At 34.8% G+C, this 21,334-nt stretch overlaps 1 protein-coding gene across 3 annotated transcripts in view; it reads right to left on the bottom strand.

Annotated features, from left to right (window-relative positions):
• Nucleotides 1-4,611: 4,611 nt before the first annotated feature.
• The window catches only part of LOC134843867 (uncharacterized), a 42,248-nt gene continuing 25,525 nt past the window's right edge, over nucleotides 4,612-21,334 (bottom strand). For all 3 annotated transcript variants that reach the window (XM_063860178.1, XM_063860180.1, XM_063860179.1), the window contains 18 exons: nucleotides 21,165-21,245; nucleotides 21,015-21,092; nucleotides 20,726-20,812; nucleotides 20,453-20,533; nucleotides 20,202-20,279; nucleotides 19,550-19,627; nucleotides 19,320-19,397; nucleotides 17,717-17,794; nucleotides 17,475-17,552; nucleotides 17,158-17,216; nucleotides 16,210-16,245; nucleotides 14,785-14,870; nucleotides 14,275-14,382; nucleotides 12,670-12,809; nucleotides 12,086-12,279; nucleotides 11,100-11,196; nucleotides 10,345-10,604; nucleotides 4,612-4,713 (listed from right to left, as the gene is read on the bottom strand). In XM_063860178.1, coding sequence (XP_063716248.1) covers nucleotides 4,696-4,713; nucleotides 10,345-10,604; nucleotides 11,100-11,196; nucleotides 12,086-12,279; nucleotides 12,670-12,809; nucleotides 14,275-14,382; nucleotides 14,785-14,870; nucleotides 16,210-16,245; nucleotides 17,158-17,216; nucleotides 17,475-17,552; nucleotides 17,717-17,794; nucleotides 19,320-19,397; nucleotides 19,550-19,627; nucleotides 20,202-20,279; nucleotides 20,453-20,533; nucleotides 20,726-20,812; nucleotides 21,015-21,092; nucleotides 21,165-21,245 — 1,715 coding nt within the window. In that variant the 3' untranslated portion in view covers nucleotides 4,612-4,695. The remainder of the gene's footprint in view (nucleotides 4,714-10,344; nucleotides 10,605-11,099; nucleotides 11,197-12,085; nucleotides 12,280-12,669; nucleotides 12,810-14,274; nucleotides 14,383-14,784; nucleotides 14,871-16,209; nucleotides 16,246-17,157; nucleotides 17,217-17,474; nucleotides 17,553-17,716; nucleotides 17,795-19,319; nucleotides 19,398-19,549; nucleotides 19,628-20,201; nucleotides 20,280-20,452; nucleotides 20,534-20,725; nucleotides 20,813-21,014; nucleotides 21,093-21,164; nucleotides 21,246-21,334) is intronic.

Raw genomic sequence — 21,334 nt, 5'->3', positions numbered from 1 at the left:
CTTTCATTTTGTTTTCTAGTTGTTCTGACCAATGAAAACGAAAAAAATAGTTGTTTCTTTTCACCCCAAATTCTGTACCACAAATAAACCACAAGTGGTCTGAAAATGTTGAGCTACTGACGCAGTAACTGGCTTATGCTGTTTCAACAAAACAATTTTAATGTGTATCAGTTTTTGTTTAATAATGAAAAACCAATGCCAAAAATCTGTTATGTTCCTAATTTCTTTAAAAAACGTTTGTTATATAGCAAGGAGTTCGCCTTCCTCAAAAAGTCAGCGGTTGAAACTCCGAGCATTTTGTGGGTGGATCAATTGTTCTGCCGTTTGGCAATTGATTTGACCTAGTTAAAACTTCCACAGTGTGATGTGATTCATAAAAAAAATTCAAAACTTTCATTTTGTTTTCTTGTTGTTCTGACCAATGAAAATGAAAAAAAGTAGGTGTTTCATTTCACCCCAAATTCTGTACCACAAATAAACCACAAGTGGTCTGAAAATGTTGAGCTACTGACGCAGTAACTGGCTTATGCTGTTTCAATAAAACATTTTTACCGTGTATCAGTTTTTGTTTAATAATGAAAAACCAATGCCAAAAATCTGTTATGTTCCTAATTACTTTAAAAAACGTTTGTTATATAGCAAGGAGTTCGCCTTCCTCAAAAAGTCAGCGGTTGAAACTCCGAGCATTTTGTGGGTGGATCAATTGTTCTGCCGTTTGGCAATTGATTTGACCTAGTTAAAACTTCCACAGTGTGATGTGATTCATAAAAAAAATTCAAAACTTTCATTTTGTTTTCTTGTTGTTCTGACCAATGAAAATGAAAAAAAGTAGGTGTTTCATTTCACCCCAAATTCTGTACCACAAATAAAACACAAGTGGTCTGAAAATGTTGAGCTACTGACGCAGTAACTGGCTTATGCTGTTTCAATAAAACATTTTTACCGTGTATCAGTTTTTGTTTAATAATGAAAAACCAATGCCAAAAATCTGTTATGTTCCTAATTACTTTAAAAAACGTTTGTTATATAGCAAGGAGTTCGCCTTCCTCAAAAAATCAGCGGCTGAAACTCCAAGGGTTTTGTGGGTGGATCAATTGTTCTGCCGTTTTGCAATTGATTTGACCTAGTTAAGACTTCCACTGTGTGATGTGATTCATAAAAAAAATTCAAAACTTTCATTTTGTTTTCTAGTTGTTCTGACCAATGAAAACGAAAAAAATAGTTGTTTCTTTTCACCCCAAATTCTGTACCACAAATAAACCACAAGTGGTCTGAAAATGTTGAGCTACTGACGCAGTAACTGGCTTATGCTGTTTCAACAAAACAATTTTAATGTGTATCAGTTTTTGTTTAATAATGAAAAACCAATGCCAAAAATCTGTTATGTTCCTAATTTCTTTAAAAAACGTTTGTTATATAGCAAGGAGTTCGCCTTCCTCAAAAAGTCAGCGGTTGAAACTCCGAGCATTTTGTGGGTGGATCAATTGTTCTGCCGTTTGGCAATTGATTTGACCTAGTTAAAACTTCCACAGTGTGATGTGATTCATAAAAAAAATTCAAAAATTTCATTTTGTTTTCTTGTTGTTCTGACCAATGAAAATGAAAAAAAGTAGGTGTTTCATTTCACCCCAAATTCTGTACCACAAATAAACCACAAGTGGTCTGAAAATGTTGAGCTACTGACGCAGTAACTGGCTTATGCTGTTTCAATAAAACATTTTTACCGTGTATCAGTTTTTGTTTAATAATGAAAAACCAATGCCAAAAATCTGTTATGTTCCTAATTACTTTAAAAAACGTTTGTTATATAGCAAGGAGTTCGCCTTCCTCAAAAAATCAGCGGCTGAAACTCCAAGGGTTTTGTGGGTGGATCAATTGTTCTGCCGTTTGGCAATTGATTTGACCTAGTTAAAACTTCCACAGTGTGATGTGATTCATAAAAAAAATTCAAAACTTTCATTTTGTTTTCTGGTTGTTCTGACCAATGAAAATGAAAAAAAGTAGGTGTTTCATTTCACCCCAAATTCTGTACCACAAATAAACCACAAGTGGTCTGAAAATGTAGAGCTACTGACGCAGTAACTGGCTTATGCTGTTTCAATAAAACATTTTTAATGTGTATCAGTTTTTGTTTAATAATGAAAAACCAATGCCAAAAATCTGTTATGTTCCTAATTACTTTAAAAAACGTTTGTTATATAGCAAGGAGTTCGCCTTCCTCAAAAAATCAGCGGCTGAAACTCCAAGGGTTTTGTGGGTGGATCAATTGTTCTGCCGTTTGGCAATTGATTTATCCTAGTTAAAACTTCCACAGTGTGATGTGATTCATAAAAAAAATTCAAAACTTTCATTTTGTTTTCTTGTTGTTCTGACCAATGAAAACAAAAAAATAGGTGTTCCATTTCACCCCAAATTCTGTACCAAAAAAAAAACAAAAATATAAACCACAAGTGGTCTGAAAATGTTGAGCTACTGACGCAGTAACGGGCTTAAGCTGTTTCAATTTGACAATTTTACCGTGTATCAGTTTTTGTTTATTAATGAAGAACCAATGCCAAAAATCTGTTATGTTCCCAATTACTTTAAAAAACCTTTGTTATATAGCAAGGAGTTCGCCTTCCTCAAAAAGTCAGCGGTTGAAACTCCGAGCGTTTTGTGGGTGTATCAACTGTTCTGCCGTTTTGCAATTGATTTGACAACAGTGTTAAAACTTCCACAGTTAAAACTTCCATAGTGTGATGTGATTCATAAAAAAAATTCAAAACTTTCATTTTGTTTTCTTGTTGTTCTGACCAATGAAAATGAAAAAAAGTAGGTGTTTCATTTCACCCCAAATTCTGTACCACAAATAAACCACAAGTGGTCTAAAAATGTTGAGCTACTGACGCAGTAACTGGCTTATGCTGTTTCAATAAAACATTTTTAATGTGTATCAGTTTTTGTTTAATAATGAAAAACCAATGCCAAAAATCTGTTATGTTCCTAATTACTTTAAAAAACGTTTGTTATATAGCAAGGAGTTCGCCTTCCTCAAAAAATCAGCGGCTGAAACTCCAAGGGTTTTGTGGGTGGATCAATTGTTCTGCCGTTTGGTAATTGATTTGACCTAGTTAAAACTTCCACAGTGTGATGTGATTCATAAAAAAAATTCAAAACTTTCATTTTGTTTTCTTGTTGTTCTGACCAATGAAAACAAAAAAATAGGTGTTCCATTTCACCCCAAATTCTGTACCAAAAAAAAAAACAAAAATATAAACCACAAGTGGTCTGAAAATGTTGAGCTACTGACGCAGTAACTGGCTTAAGCTGTTTCAATTTGACAATTTTACCGTGTATCAGTTTTTGTTTATTAATGAAGAACCAATGCCAAAAATCTGTTATGTTCCCAATTACTTTAAAAAACCTTTGTTATATAGCAAGGAGTTCGCCTTCCTCAAAAAGTCAGCGGTTGAAACTCCGAGCGTTTTGTGGGTGTATCAACTGTTCTGCCGTTTTGCAATTGATTTGACAACAGTGTTAAAAATTCCACAGTTAAAACTTCCATGGTGTGATGTGATTCATAAAAAAATTCAAAACTTTCATTTTGTTGTTTTACATTTAAGAAAGGATTCCAAACGGCCTTTAATCACTTTCAAATCCGTTGCTTTCCTAAACAAGGTTCATGGTGTTATTTTGATTTGCTAGAAAATTAAAACCATTTTTGAATTTCTGATTTTTGAAAACATCATTTTAAAACTATTTGAGCTACAAAAACCTTATGATGATTGACCCTTTTTTTCATGAACTAAAACAAATCAAAGAAAACGGTCAATGAATAATATTTTTGCTGATATTTTTTAAAAACAAAAACCTTTTTTTAAACTACAGTCCTTCACATTGTCTGCTGAGCCAACTGCATTTTGTTATTGTAGAGCGTTATGTGCCTTCTAATACCAAATGATATTGAATTGACTTTAAAACGAAATCAGAAGTCAAATCACGAACAATACAATATGAGCGTGTCATAATTCTTAGACTTTTAAAAAACCAAAAAATAAGAACGAAATACGTGTCTTCACTTCATTCATTGTCTCTTAGAAAAGCTAATTTCATCAATCCATTTTTTTGAAACACGTAGACATCTGAAATTGAGCCCCTCTTTGAGCAACTCATGCTTTTTGTCGGTAACTTTCTTGTTCTGACAATTGTTGCCTTGCCCTCGGGCAACGAGCACAAATCGCTCTAGTCTCATTAGCGAAGAACCGAATGTGCAAAAATTCTCACCCAATCAAGGCCCTTTAAATAATGCAAAACTGACTGATTTTATTGCCTGTTTGAAGAATAATGAAATCGTATAGGCTGACAAAATTTGCGCATTCGGTTCTTCGCCCATGTGGGATTCCCCGCTCCGATCATGGGTTGCCTCGACAAAGAAGTGGATACCTTCGCCTGTTCATCGTCCCTTTACACTTACCATCCACCATTGGTCTTCGTCCAGTCTAGCCATCACATACTCATCACTCTTCACATCCTCAACCAACTCCGTGTTCATCCACTCGGGAAACTCCACTAGCTCAGGGCCCTTCCCTTTCTTCCCTCCTTTCCCTTTGCCTGTTTTCGCCTTGTCTTTTCCTCCCTTCTTGTCTCCCTTCTTAGAGTCAGCCTCTGGTTTGGGGAACAGTTCTTCTCTCAGTTCATTTCGGGCAAACTGACAAATTAATTTAATTCTTTCCTCTGAAAAAATGACAGTTTTTTATCACACAAATCAAAATATTGACTCTGAACAACTTAAACTTAAAGGATCCCGCAGACAATTTTTAAATGGTGTATAATTGTGTCAGTAAAAATGGCTCACTCTCGTAACAGAATTAAATAATTTTTGTGGTACATTTTGTTCCGTAGATTCGATGTCTTAACCGCCACTCTCTGAAATCTGGTAGCTAACTTTTTCTAAAGGATCTTTGCTGCTATCTTGAAGTATCCTGTCCGACCCTGGTTTGTGGTTGACATTCAGGTGGCAGTGGAAAAATCCTCGATCCCATAAAAAATTTACTGCCATGCAAGTTTTCCATGCTCTCAATATCTTTGAATGATGTACTTATTTTTCTGCGCAGAAAAATGCCCTCTTTTGATTTATTTATACAATGATTAACACAATAAGTTCACTGAGTTCGTTATTTAAAAATTCTCTTATAAAATTTATTTTTGTTCAATTTCAAAGCTCAAATGCGGTTGCTGTGCAAGTCGCGCTGAAAGTGGTAACAGCAGCGGCTTGCGCAGAAATTTTTCCAGGGGGTGGCGGTTTTTCAAAAAACTTTAAAAATTTTGTCGCCCTTTTTTTAGGTTGACCAAATTGGTTTTCCGAGCTCTCCTAAAATAGATATCAAGGACCCTATTTTGTGAAAAGTTTTCTGCACCACAGTCAAATTTTTCAAAAAACGGCCAAAAAAAGGCATTTTTAGGCACTTTTTGGAAAACTTTGATCAAAAAATAGCCTTTTTCGGCGAGCGCCACCCCCTCAAAATTATTCATATTGGCGCCAAAGGCGTCTTTGGAAAAATTTTGAGGTTGTTCAGCAAAAAATGGATGTCATAAAGTTATATCAAAGGGTGACCCTTTGGAAAACTTTGGCAACCAGAAATGAGGGGGGCAGTCTCCCCCCTCGGCACGCTAGTGGATAACAGCTATTGTATTGTTTCTGCAAAAAAAAACGTTATATCATCCAATTTTTTTCCATATTTCAAAATTTTTCAAAGGAGGCTGAGTTTAACTAAAAGGAGCTAATAAAAGCTTCATATTTAGTTATTAACAAGCTCATCAACGTACAAATTGATTTTTAGCACTGTCTGGGGTAACTCAGAGAAAACTGAATTAATGTGTTTGCTCATTTGTTAGCTCAAAACTCCTATGAAGATCATAAAAGGTAGTAGAGATTTTTTCTGGACAGTGATAAAAATTTTTTTTTTTTTTGAAAACGATTCAGAAGGCTATTTAGGTATATGTCACTCAACCTCGTACAACGTATTTTTGTGATAACTGTCCTTGCGTGAAAAAAAAACACCCACAAACTACTTGTCTAGAATTTGCGATTATCAAGGGTTGCACTTGCGAGTAGCACTTCGTGAGAGAGAATTTATTTTCTGGGAAAAATTCAACTGTCAAATTATCGTCTGTATGATTATATTAATCGATTTGCTTTCTGAATTATAGAAAAAATTTTGTTTTAAGCGATCGTTACTATATTTAAAATGCATTTTTTTATTCTTAAAAGGTGCTGAATTGTTACCTGATATTTATTAATAGTAATTTTCTTTCTTTTCTCTTTAAAATTTTTTTTCGGCTTAAGGGGTTTCTGCTGATATTATATCAGTTTAGTTGTCTGGTAATACGTCGCTATGAAAGGCGAATTTATAATTTTCAGCGTGTGGGCTTCGGTGAGTGAGAAAAGAAGGTTGAAACCTTGGAGATACATGAAAACTTTTCTTGGAAAAACTTATGACAATTTTTGACTCATCGGTCGTCTAGTCAAATATTGTTTGCTTTTTTTACCTCTTAGTGTCAATTTTTACAGTTATTTATAACTGGCTATTCTCTTTTTTAAAGTCAACCCTCTTCTTTTCTTTTCATACATTTTTGTTTCGTTTGATGGATTTTTCTCTTTCTACTTCTGATAACTTCCCAGCTTTTTTTCTGCTGCACCTCGAATGATAGTTTTAACTGCTAGCCTTTGCCTAAAATTTTGTTGTCAAAACACCAAATAGGCCAACAGATAAAAGAATAGATCAAAAACCCAACAAGCAAAACGCAAGACATTTACAACAAAAAACAGCTGAAATAGTTATTCTAATTGCGTATTTTGAGAACTAGTTTTTAAAATATCAGCTGTTGGCAAAAATAGTAACTACGCAAAAGAGTCCGAAAAACTACGCAAAAAATTAATTCGTACTTTATAAAACAGAGCGTGTCATTTTGATGGAAAACAAAATTATTTAATTTTTTGGCAAAAGAGACAAAATTTTATGCTACAAAAAAGCAGAATGGTTCAATTTTATTGCCAAAATCTCAATTTCAGTTGTTTTTGGTGTTGATTGAGTTTAGAAAAAGCATCGTATTCCTAGAAACTTTAAATGGTTTTGTTAAAGAGAGCTTGAAAAATTTACACTCATTAGGTGGTATTAAAACAAGCACCAAACGTGAATATGACACGTAGGAATTCAATCATAATTTGTTTTTTAATTTTATGCAATATGAGCTGAATCACTAAGAAATTACGCAAATTTATGAAAAAAAAATTGTGCCTATGATCCATAACGTTTCAAATAGAGTTTCGATAGTATGCAAGTTCGAATTGCAATACTGTTTGTTAGCTTTAGACTCAGTTGCTATTCATCTTACAAAATGTATGCTCTCAAATAAAAAATCAAGTTTCAGTCAAAAATAAACTTTCAAGTTTTGCATACAAGTACCATAGATGAAGCTAACTGTAACTTTTTAGTCAGTTTTTTAATTAAAAAAAATTTAACAATGACAAAATTATTGCTCGGTTTTAAGAAATCTTTCTTTCAAAGCAGATGCACTACTAAGCAATGCGAACAAAAACTAGCTATACAAATTTTGAAAATATTCCATATTTTAATAAAAAAATGTCGTTTTTTGTCGAAATTCTTAACAACTTTGTATATAACTAAACTGATTGCATATAGTTCAAGGCGGGAAATAGAGCAATCAGCATATTTAAATTTGAGATTTCAGCGTAGGTTTATTTAAGTTTTGAACGAGTTCAACACATGAAAAAAACATAAGGTTTTTAGTATTCTCAGTTTTGTCTTTAATCCTTTCAATCAAACAGTTGTCCTAAAAAACTTGATCAAGTCTTATCTAGGTTATTTCAAGTGTAAAAATTCAAACAATAACGTTTTCTAGTTGTTCTGACCAATGAAAACGAAAAAAATAGGTGTTTCATTTCACCCCAAATTATGTAACACAAATAAACCAAAAGTGGTCTGAAAATGTTGAGCTACTGACGCAGTAGCTGGCTTATGCTGTTTCAATTTAACATTTTTACCGTGTATCAGCTTTTGCTTAATAATGAAAAAACAATGCCAAAAATCTGTTATGTTCCTAATTACTTTAAAAAACGTTTGTTATATAGCAAGGAATTCGGCTTCCTCAAAAAGTCAGCGGTTGAAACTCCGAGCGTTTTGTGGGTGGATCAACTGTTCTGCCGTTTTGCAATTGATTTGACCTAGTTAAAACTTCCACTGTGTGATGTGATTCATAAAAAAAATCAAAATTTTCATTTTGTTTTCTAGTTGTTCTGACCAATGAAAACGAAAAAAAAATAGGTGTTTCATTTCACCCCAAATTCTGTACCAAAAAAAACCCACAAATATAAACCACATGTGGTCTGAAAATGTTGAGCTACTGACTCAGTAACTGGTTTATGCTGTTTCAATTTAATTTTTTTACCGTGTATCAGTTTTTGTTTAATAATGAGAAACCAATGCCAAAAATCTGTTATGTTCCTTATTACTTTAAAAAACGTTTGTTATATAGCAAGGAGTTGGCCTTCCTCAAAAAGTCAGGGGTTGAAACTCCGAGCGTTTTGTTGGTGGATCAAGTGTTCTGCCGTTTTGCAATTGATTTGACCTAGTTAAAACTTCCACTGTGTGATTCATAAAAAAAATTCAAAACTTTCATTTTGTTTTCTAGTTGTTCTGACCAATGAAAACGAAAAAAATAGGTGTTTCGTTTCACCCCAAATTCTGTACCACAAATAAACCTCGAGTGGTCTGAAAATGTTGAGCTACTGACGCAGTAACTGGCTTATGCTGTTTCAATAAAACATTTTTACCGTGTATCAGCTTTTGCTTAATAATGAAAAAAAGAATACCAAAAATCTGTTATGTTCCTAATTACTTTAAAAAACGTTTGTTATATAGCAAGGAATTCGGCTTCCTCAAAAAGTCAGCGGTTGAAACTCCGAGCGTTTTGTGGGTGGATCAACTGTTCTGCCGTTTTGCAAATGATTTGACCTAGTTAAAACTTCCACTGTGTGATTCATAAAAAAAAATTCAAAACTTTCATTTTGTTTTCTAGTTGTTCTGATCAATGAAAACGAAAAAAATAGGTGTTTCATTTCACCCCAAATTCTGTACCACAAATAAACCACAAGTGGTCTGAAAATGTTGAGCTACTGACGCAGTAACTGGCTTATGCTGTTTCAATAAAACATTTTTACCGTGTATCAGTTTTTGTTTAATAATGAAAAACCAATGCCAAAAATCTGTTATGTTCCTAATTACTTGAAAAAACGTTTGTTATATAGCAAGGAGTTCGCCTTCCTCAAAAAGTCTGCGGTTGAAACTCCGAGCGTTTTGTGGGTGGATCAACTGTTCTGCCGTTTTGCAATTGATTTGACCACAGTGTTAAAACTTCCACAGTTAAAACTTCCATAGTGTGATGTGATTCATAAAAAAGTTCAAAACTTTCATTTTGTTGTTTTAGATTTAAGAAAGGATTCCAAACGGCCTTTAATCACTTTTAAATCCGTTGCTTTCCTAAACAAGGTTCATGGTGTTATTTTGATTTGCTAGAAAATTAAAACCATTTTTGAATTTCTAATTTTTGAAAACATCATCTTAAAACTATTTGAGCTACAAGAACCTTATGATGATTGACCCTTTTTTTCATGAAGTAAAACAAATCAAAGAAAACGGTCAATGAATAATATTTTTGCTGATATTTTTTAAAAACAAAAACCTTTTTTTAAACTACAGTCCTTCACATTGTCTGCTGAGCCAACTGCATTTTGTTATTGTAGAGCGTTATGTGCCTTCTAATACCAAATGATATTGAATTGACTTTAAAACGAAATCAGAAGTCAAATCACGAACAATACAATATGAGCGTGTCATAATTCTTAGACTTTTAAAAAACCAAAAAATAAGAACGAAATACGTGTCTTCACTTCATTCATTGTCTCTTAGAAAAGCTAATTTCATCAATCCATTTTTTTGAAACACGTAGACATCTGAAATTGAGCCCCTCTTTGAGCAACTCATGCTTTTTGTCGGTAACTTTCTTGTTCTGACAATTGTTGCCTTGCCCTCGGGCAACGAGCACAAATCGGTCTAGTCTCATTAGCGAAGAACCGAATGTGCAAAAATTCTCACCCAATCAATGCCCTTTAATCAATGCAAAACTGACTGATTTTATTGCTTGTTTGAAGAATAATGAATTCGTATAGGCTGACAAAATTCGCGCATTCGGTTCTTCAACCATGTGGGATTCCCCGCTCCGATCATGGGTTGCCTCGACAAAGAGCTGGATACCTTCGCCTGTTCATCGTCCCTTTACACTTACCATCCACCATTGGTCTTCGTCCAGTCTAGCCATCACATACTCATCACTCTTCACATCCTCAACCAACTCCGTGTTCATCCACTCGGGAAACTCCACTGGCTCAGGGCCTTTCCCTTTCTTCCCTCCTTTCCCTTTGCCCTTTTTGCCCTTGTCTTTTCCTCCCTTCTTGCCTCCCTTCTTAGAGTCAGCCTCTGGTTTGGGGAACAGTTCTTCTTTCAGTTCATTTCGGGCAAACTGACAAATTAATTTAACTCTTTCCTCTGAAAAAATGACAGTTTTTTATCACACAAATCAAAATATCGACTCTGAACAACTTAAACTTAAAGGATCCCGCAGACAAGTCTTAAACGGTGTATAATGGAGTCAGTAAAAATGGCTCACTCTCGTAACAGAATTGAATACTGCCTCTAAACTTTTCTACAGATTCCAAAAATGGACAATAAATTTTTGTGGTACATTGTGTTCCGTGGATTCGATGTTTTGACCGCCACTCTCTCAAATCTGGTAGCTAACTTTTTCTAAAGGATCTTTGCTACTATCTTAAAGTATCCTGTCCGACCCTTGTTTTTGATTGACATTCAGGTGGCAGTAGAAAAATCCTCGATCCCATAAAAAATTTACTGCCATGCAAGTTTTCCATGCTCTCAATATCTTTGAATGATGTACTTAATTTTCTGCGCAGAAAATTGCCCTCTTTTGATTTATTCATGCAATGATTACACAATAAGTTCACTGAGTTCGTTAATAGTACTCACTTTCCATCTGCATATTGTCCTGTGACATCTTGACTTGTCTGGACTCTATGTTGGAGATTGTGAAGTTGATCTTGTTCAGCAGCTCCCGCTGATTCATCTAGCAAAAACCAAAAGCTCATTTTATAGGAAAAAAAGAAGAGGGAGTTGAGTTGCAATTACTCTACCTCAAAACTTTTTCCAAAAAATGTATTCACTTTTTCCGTATCGATTACTTTTTTTAAGAGGGCGACTGAATTAGATGAAAAAATTGCAAGCGGTACAGAATGGCTGAAAGAACCTTAGATGTAGTAGAATAACGTTAAAATTGTAGATGGGTGGTCGTTAATTTTGTCGTGTAGTCTTACACTGAAAATGCTCAGACCACACTCAAACCTAAATACTCAAAGCTAACATGGTAAGCCAGCCGACAGAAAAAGAGACGAAAACACCAAAACAAAAAAAATAACGTATGTTTAATTAAACATGTCAAAAAACTACAAAGCACGTCTTTTTTTTTAATTTTTTTTTCGCATTTTTTTTGCAAAAATATATAAAACACAATGGCAAACGTTAAAATAGCATCAATATTCACTAACCAAATGAAACTCAAAGCTTATACGTTCCCGCTCCTCGAAACTCATACGCATAAAAGTTCGTCAACTCTGCGCTTAATTACCAAATTTAATAGAAAAATCAGTATTCTGATAAAATAAACAGATGAATTCTGTAAAAAAAAAACTAACGGGAAAAATTTAGTATCATGTTGCAATGCCCATGCTTATCGCTTAGCGATAATCGTTTACGGTTAATGGTTTCAAAAACCAACTTTAAGGACTTTCATTGCATCGTTTTGCAAAGTTTGCAATACACAATCTAGATATTTTCTTGGTAATTTATTTATACAATGCGAGATAGCGCAAACGGCCCTTCCTTCTAACCGCAACCAATGAAATTTGCGTTTGAGTTATCCTCTATTGTTAAAATAATCAGAATTTACAAATTCTTACCAAGTAGTGCTCATACTCCACAGATTTTTTTGTCAATTCCAGATCCACATTCAGTCTGGGGTCAAAATCTCCTTCGAATTCCTCCCTCTGAGGTCCATCGTCCTCTTCGCCCTCTGTCTTCGGAAGGTCATCTGGGTTCACGATCGACACTGTGGGGTCACTCAACTCACCTGTCTCGGGGTCAACTTTGATAGCTGGAAAGACGAAAAAAATGGTAGAGAAATTTCAGATGGTCTCATTGTTTGTGAAGAGCAATTAGGACACTGTTATCTTGTTAAAGGCTTATCGAACAAAAAGTATAAGGTTTATCGAACAATATCAAACTAAATTTAGATGGGTCAATTTTTGAATCAGTTGTTTTGGCATTTTGAAAAGTTTGGAAAAAAATTCAAACATAATCAGTCGCTTAATAAACGCAGTATTAGTCTTCATCGTCTTTTCCGAGGAAGGAAAAAAAACACTTTTTCATTTTTTGCAAAATTATTACCAGCTCCCACCAAAGAAAGATGCGTAACTGGTTTGTCTTTTTAAACTTCAGTTCTTTATAATCATTTAAGTACTGCTGAGTTCCGTATTAAGTTTACCTCCCGATTTGGCTCTCCGCATGAGTCGGAATTTGTTGACCACTTCGTCTTCTTCGTCCTCATAGTCTATGCCCATCCTGCTCTTCTGTCTTTCCAATGTGTCCCGAAACACCTTCTTGTACAGGGGAACACGGTCCTTCCTGCAAATGGAATACAATTAAAACGGAATCTTGTAAACTTGTAAATGTTAAAACTGAAGTTGTAATCTGTTTGCTATTGTCTTCTCCATTTTTCGTAGGCGCAAATCTAATGCTATTTTTCGTGTTCATCAATAAATAAAATTGTACCAGAGTGCCTAGCCGCTGCTCAAACTTGATGTGATAAAAATCTGGCTACAAGAGTGCTTTAACAGCTGCGTCGAACCTTTAAAAATAAACTTTTCCACTGAACCCCTGGTAGCGGGACAGATTAACTTATTCCATTTTATACTCTACCAAATTGCCCTATACCATTTTGACCTATGCTCTAAATTGGCCTATGCCATTCTGCCCTACATTTTCTTTTTTACCCTAAGCTAATTTATCTTAGGCTCAATTGTGTAGGAATTGAATTTATTCTTTGATGTACTAATTACGCTTGCGATTAGCAAGCGTTAGTATATACCAAACTATCATATTTTACCCTGCACGTGTTAATTCATTTAAAACCAAATTTTAAGAATCAATTGAGTTGCAAAATCCAGCTTTGCCTAAAGATTGTATGTTATAATAATTAATTAAGTTTAATACGCAATTTTCCGGTAGAAGGAAAGCAAACGTTGCTTCAATCTGTCTTTTTATCATTCAAAAATGCTACACAAAATGAGCCAAAGCTCTTGGGGATTATCGCAACGCAAATGTTCCACTCTTATTATTGGTGGCCACGAGAATACAGAAAAGAAAAAGCGAAAACGGAAACGAACACTTAAACTTTTCAAGATATGGCACTCCCACACATGCGAGGAGACGGCTATTACATTTGGCGATGATCTAGTTTCCTCGCGCAATGACCACAGCCACGAAGTATTCTCTGGTCAGTCGGACATGCGAAACTCTAATTCGGAAGAAAAAACAAAACACCAAAATCCAGCAAGTGCCCGTAAACAGCAGTATAATTGCAAATTGCCTGCAATACTTTGTGGAAAAAAAAAGCTGTGCAACTAGCTTTACGCTCTCGATTTGCAATACTCAGAGCTCTAAAACGACAAGAAACAGTGGAATTACCCGTGACCCAACCAACCGTTGATAGGAATTCTGACCTACCGAAACACAGATTCTGCCTTTTCGACAGCGGTGGTATCGGGGATGCCGAAAGATCACCTATTTTTTATCAAGGCGGGCGGCCGTTTCATTGCTCTTCAGTTCAATGGAGACATATGGCTTTGTGACGTCACCTTTAAAATTTGCCTAATGAAATTTTATCAATTATATGCAGTCCATATTCAATAGGCAGACTTTTACCCTCGTGCTTTTATGCTTTGCTTCCAAAATAACGAGTAAATACCTTCAAAAAGTTTCTCAACGGTTTGTCAGGGCTTACGCAGATTGTGACAAGCCGTTGAAAAATGTGACAGACTTCCTTCCCTTACCCTCGCTCACCCCTACATCTTTCATTTTGATGACTTACACAATGATGCAGTATTTGGCGAGGTAATCCAAGGGATCGTGAGTTGGCTCTGGCTCCATCCTCGAAGGGGGTATCGCAGTCCTCGGTGGCTTCTTGAATTTGGGTAGTCTGCAGAGAAAAATGCACAATCAATATTAAAACGAATAAGACACTATTTAGTCTATCAGCTTCTAGCCCCCAAGTAGTGTTTTAAAGAATCATTCAATTTTTTCCAGGGGCGGATTTAGGGGCGGGGCGCTCGAAACAGGCGAGGGGTAGAGCCGGAGTTTTGCAAAAAGTGCCTGAAACGTCCAATTTAGTCGACATAGAAAAGGTCGGTCAAATTTTTAAATTTTTTTGAAATCCCTCCTCCATCAAGAAAATCATAGATCCGTTCTTAGTCTTTTTGCAAGCTTTTCGCAACATTTTGGGCATCAAACGTGAAAATACTGTTCTCGCTAAAAATAAGTTTTTCCCATTTTTTCTGTAGATTTCAAATCATATGATGGTTAGTTTATATGTCACACTAACTTTCTTCGTGGAGCTGGTCGTGGTTTCAGATGAGGGTCTAATTCTCGTTCAGGAACAGGCGTCGGTATTTTAGTTTCCTCGACAACCTACACACACAGACCTGTCATTTAGAGTTGATTATAAGAATTGATCAGTTTCAAGAACACTTTAGCTAATTTTTCAGCTAGAAATTTGACTAAATAACTATTTCAGCTACAAAAAAGCAAACACAAAAATCTTCCAGAAAATAGAAGTCAATTTCAGTGCACACCTTTCGACAGCTCATCTAAAATTGAATAGAAGAACCAAGCTAAAAAAAAGAGTTGAACTGGCATAGTTCAACATCGAATCGCGCAAATGATAGATAAAACATGCTACAAACAAAGGATCATCAATCCTCAAGAAAAATATTAGCTAATGAACGGTACAGTTTTACGGACCTACATAAACTTTATAAGCCCAAAAATTTTGTCCCAACTGACTACTTTATTTCATTGCCTATATCTATTTGTTCACACCGGTTGCTCTGAGATCGAGTACAGTGACAACTCTTTAACGAGAGCCTCATAGACTTCGTCATCGCGAGTTTTCACCGGCTCGCGAATATCCGAGTCCCGATCACCGGGGCCGCACGAGGCGACTGACAGCGAGTACTCCTCGTCGCAACTCCGAGGAGTCGCGATGACGCTACTCGAGCATCGGGATGCGGCACTCGTGTTTTGGCGAGTGAGAATAAACGAGACGGCTTTTCGGATTTCCTCGTCGGATGCTTGCGCCACGACTGTGTTCTGTCGCGAACACATTATAGCTGTGAGGACATTCCAACCTTCTGCGCTAGTTAACACCTGTGCTGCTTTGTTCTTTAACAATATTTTGAGTTAAAAACTGATTTCGACAGTTTAAAAAAGAAGAAAAGAATTATATTATATGGACTGTTTTCAAAAAATTTCAAAACAAGAAGGAAACGAAAGATATAAGCTTATTGACAATAGATTTTGATTACTTTTAAAAGCCTATCTTCGAAGATGTCTTTGAAGCATTGAAGATGTCATGACTTTTTTTTCTCTAAGATACCTTCAGATTTTGGCATTATTCGAGCGGCTAGTGCATCAGCACTTGATTCAAGATTTTGGTAGCTCAAGGATCACATTTCTCGTTTAAACGACGCTCATTAAAGATCTACTCACGAGTCAACAGCGCCAGAGGTTTTAAGCTTCAGAGAAGCGGACATGTGTCTGATTACTCTGATTAACCAGAAAAAGCTTTTCAAGCTAAAAATAAAAGGTTAAATCGCTTAGTATTAACAAAGCTATATCTTGCTCCTTGTCTACAGATAAAGGGCCTTAACTTGAGATATTTTGTTGTGATGAAAAACATAACACCATAATGCAACACTGAGTAAAAGGGCTAAGAGCTGTGAAATAAAAAACGATGAAATTGACTAACCAGCTCAACGGTTTCTTCTTCAGTTAGCTCTGGCAGCTGAAAAGTAAACAAAACCAATTCAATCAACAAAGTTCAGCCAGAGGCAAAAAATACGCTTAAATACAAATAAAAACTATCGATCTGTTAATGCAAAAAAAATCATCGGACAGAAAAGTGAATTAAAGCTACTTTATTCAGCTAATTATTCGTTATGAATGATTTAGTTATATTATCAAAAAAGGATATGCAAACGTTTTTTTGCTTGAAACTGTCGAGTGTTGTTTATTGAGCTAAGAACATACACCGAAGTTTTTATTTTTACCATACCAACGCATTACTGCTCGGCAGTTTATTAAAAACTGTTTGGGTAGTATAAATTTGGATGTTAGGAAAAATTATTTCAGTCATTTTTTCACCACTGAGTTTTACTTTTTTCAATACTGTAGTTCGAGATCTTTTTTGAATTTCTTTTTAAATAAAGATTTGTAAATGTCTGTTGTAAACGTATAAGTGAAAACCAAGCAGGAAACCGAGTTTATTTATCTGGGCAAGGGTGAATCCAGACATATCATGCGGACGGATTTTTAAAAGGGCAGTTTAAAGGCATTTTAAACGCATATAAAAAGATGGGCATATGATATGCAAATCCAAATAATTTTTGTGGTGTTTGGTAATGGTAAAAAACATTTTTTCTTCAAACCCCTTTCATGGAAAATCGAAAAATTTACTCCTTTCTTTGTTTCAAATAACCCGTTTTTGCTGTGAGACAGAAATTGAAAAAAAAACTTGCCAAAATAAGGAAAACATCTAGCAATTTTTTAAAAATAACTTTGTCTAGATCGAGTTCACTCTACTGTACATAAGTCCAAACAGACGTAAGCATTTTTTTTCGTGCTTTCAATAGTCACTTTTTGTCTATTTTGCTTTGGACACTTTTCATCTATTTGATAATACAAAGTTATTTCATACCGGCGGAGGCACGAACTCGGGTTCAGGGGGTGGTGGTGGAGGAGCGGCTTTCTTCACGACTGAAATTAATAAAATTGGAAAATGTGATAAGGCAAACAGTTTCCTAGATAATCTAATAATGGATAGCGTTTATTTTGAACGTTTATTTTAATAGCTGTTATTTTGAACATTTCATTTGTTAAATCTGGATTATATTTATGTCTACTGTCAGATACACCATTTTGGATCCCTTTAGAATCATTCTAAAAGGCTGATAAATCAAAAAAAAAATATTTCTTTATAAAAACTCGATGAGGGAGTTTTCGAAGCTAACTTACAATGAATAGGCAGATGTGCTTCCATTTCTTCAATCGAAAAGAACATTTCTTCACATTTGATGCATTTCACTTGCGGCTCTACAAACATAAATGAATGCTTGATTAGCATCAATAAATAATTAGCGTAAATTTTTAACTTGGAGCACTCTTTTAGTTGTAATGCGGGAATTAAATGCACGCCATAAGATAAGAAGGCGTATTTATTTTGGAGCTAATTTTGGTTGATTTTGGTGTATTCTTACTATGGATCGGCAAGTGGACATCAACTTCTTCCTGCGTGAAGAACATCTCGGTGCATTTGGGACACTTCAGCTGAGGTTCTAAAGAAACAAAAGTGAAACGTGACCGAAAAACTCGTAGCAGCCGATTATATCGCAAATTGATTGTCCCATTTTGCCAGTTATCAAAACATTGTAAGTTTTTGAACAAATTTTCACAAATGAAATATCTTAGAAAATTTGAGCTGAAATTTTTAATACTTTTTAAATGTGCAAAAAACTCCGTTCAAAAGTGGCGGGTCAAAAATTCAAACTAGGTCAGGCAAAAAAAACACACCGAGCACAACTATTAAGTCATAACCTTCAAGACAATAAAACGAGAAAAACTAATACAAAATAAGGATAGCCGGTTGCTGTGCAAGTAGCACATACTGTTCCGACAAAACTCATTAAAAAAATTAGAAGAAATAGTTTTTTTTTCTTCAGATTAATGTCATTTTTAGTGCGTGGTATTATTTGAGAATTATAAAAAAGTAGAAAGTAAGTGAATTTCGCAATATTGACAACATTTTTCTCCAATAAAAGAATACCAAACACAAAAATGGGAAGAAAATATTTAATCAGTTATTTTATTTAAATTTCTTTTTTTGTACAATAGCTTAAAATCTTTTAAGAAAACCTTTATTGCTAAACAAGCGCTGAATGAAACATCCAAAACTAGTTTTCTTTAGAGTAAAATCAAGTTTTTTTAGCCTTAAATTCTAAAAAAAGAGAAAATTTTAATATAATGAACGTTACTTGATCGCGTTATTCGCTCGAAATTAAACTAAATTGCTATAATTTCTCAACACTTGGATATTTTTTGAAAATTTTATAACGTCATTCGAATCAAGACTGAAAGTTTTTTAAAATGATATATCACTCGACCCATTCCAAAAATTATTTATGGTACCTGATTTAATGGTTGGAACAAAAGTAAAGATGCTTTAATCGTAAACTAGTTTCAAAGATTGTTGAAGACTAAAAAAAATTCTAGTCTACTAGAAAATTAATGAAAACATTAGCTCGTCGGAATTCATTTTGGAATGAATGTGCAAGTGCGCTGAACGCTGGATTTTTTTGATGCTCCCAAATACTTGTATTTACGCGTTGAACATTAAAAGTAAGTGCATAACACTCCATAGAATTTAGTTCTGCAAACTGAAATATTTTCAACATTTTAAGGTTATTATGTTTTGCATTTGAGCTCAGGCACACGATACTCTAAAAAAGTATAAAGATCAGAAAATATAATCTTGGTAATATATTTTGTTTACATATTTTGGCGTTGAAAGCGCTTTTAGAAAGTCTAAGGGTAGATCGGCCAAAATTGACTATTAACAAAGAGGACCCTTTGGGTGGTCAGAGGGTCAAATCTAAAACCCGAAAAATCCTCTAAGTTACAATTAAATCCCCTAAGGTCCCCTAAATCCGCTAAGTCCCCTAAATCTGAAACAAAACAATGGAAAACGAACAGAACAATACCATGAGTGAAAACCACTTATTCATTCGCACCATGATGACTCGTCACGCATGTACTCACTACTTGCCGTTTTTGACAACTCACTTGCCATCTGACTGAACTTACTATGAATAACTGTATGCCTGTTCAGTTCTTTCTCTGTATAAAATGACTCAGGGCAGTCTGGGCAAATGAACGGTTTCTCTGAAACAGATTTGGGCAAGTTAGACAAAAGCAATTTTTCTTTTTAAGGTAACTAGAGCGAATTGAAAGATAACTAAAGTCGCACAAGCAAACGACGCGTTATTCATTTATAGGTTTTTGGTTTTTGGAAAGTATGATGTTTTTCGTCTTACCGTGGACAGTTTTATGCTCACGCATTCGATCTTCTGTGAAAAACTTTTCTCCACATTCTGGACAGCTAATCTGAGGATCTAAGAGAAAACATCAAAACTAATGAGAAATCTGGTCGAAATTTCAAGGCTACTTGGATTGTGATGTTAAATTTCAAAATCAGCTCAAACTGATATTTTATTCTTGCCTATTTTTTGTTTTTAACCACTGTTTGGCATTGGCATAGTAAATGCCTAAAAACCCTATTAGTTCTAGTGAACTTAAGTCTTGATCTTTTAATTTTGTCCCGCTTTGTGAAATTTTTGTTTAGAGTTATCTGTTTTGTTCATTTTTTTCTGATGATCGACATCAGCTTTGTATACTGCAACAAAAAACTCGTTAGCATAATTGAAACATAGTACGTATTTTGTTCTCAGGAGGCTTGTCTTTTGAACATATTTGATAAGTTGACCAATTTGATTTTCCGAGCTCTACCAAAATAGAGCGAAAAGTTTTTGCCAAAAATTTCATCGCTGCATTCAATGTATACTAGTATTGAGGAGTGATCGCGCAAAAAGTGAACGCCAGTTTTTGGTCAAAACTTTCCAAAGCAGAAAAAAAACTATATTCCGATTTGACAACGCTTGCTAAAACTTTTAAAAAATGTTTGTTAACCGTGCACTGGTAGATGGTGATTAACGTCTTCTATGTTTATGAACCACTGATCACATTTAGGACACTTGAACTTCTCAGCTGAAAAAAAAGAAGAACATAAAACGAATAAAAAAAATTCAGTTTTATAAAAGCCTTCATCATGACATAGGTGCTCATCAATCAACTACTACGCGAGATATATAATTGTTTTGGACAACATTTATGGAGTTCTTAAGAGCCAAATGAAAAGAGTTCTTCAGCACTTGACTGACCGTGGACATAACTGTAGTGATGTTCCAATTCCTCCCAGTTGAAAAACATTTTGGGACACTCCGAGCACTTAACATGAGGTTCTAAACGTATACAGGACAAATTAATCTCTTTGGAAACCAAAAAAGCAATGAATCCTAAGTATAACAGATCTTCAGCAAACAGTTGGACTTCAAAGGTAATATATTTTTTAAAGAAATGACGGCGCTGGATTATAGTTAAGGATTATTGACTGGACCTAACCTAGCTACCCCTAGAAGTTTAATCTAACTCACTGTGATATAACTCAAAGTGTTGCTCGTTGTCTTCATCGGAGAAGAACTTCCAATTGCACTTGTCGGCCACGCATTTTATTTGGGGTTCTATAACATTGTAAAATTACTTTGTTTAGAATACAAGCATTTGCAATATTTGCTTCTTCAAAGTTTGAATTTTGTAGACTAATGCTTTTGATATTCAATCAATAAGCAAGAAGGAAGACGTAAAAATGAGTAAGTTATCTCAACTCCCCTCCACACACACACTCGCCTTTCCTATTAAAGGAACTCTGTTAGTTTATCTTACCGTGAATTGGTTTATGTTGCAGCAGTTCACTTTCTTCAAAGAATGCCTCTCCGCATTTCTTGCAAACATGCTTCTTCTCTGAAAACAATTTTCATTCATTATTCAGTCACAATTTTACAATTTGCAGAAAGTAGGAGCAAAAGGTCGAACCGTGGACTTCAGACCAGTGAATTTCCATTTCGCTTTCAGTGAAAAACAACTGATCACAATCCCTGCATTCCACTTTTGGATCTAAAGGGTAATCTCACTTTCACATTATAGTAAAATTAAATACTTAATTTTTTTTAATTGAAGTCATCTAGTCCAAGACTTCAAATTAA

The sequence above is a fragment of the Symsagittifera roscoffensis genome, chromosome 4, assembly GCF_963678635.1.
Source record: "Symsagittifera roscoffensis chromosome 4, txSymRosc1.1, whole genome shotgun sequence".
Classification (NCBI taxonomy): domain Eukaryota; kingdom Metazoa; phylum Xenacoelomorpha; order Acoela; family Convolutidae; genus Symsagittifera; species Symsagittifera roscoffensis.
This window is presented reverse-complemented; position numbering and strand designations above follow the sequence as displayed.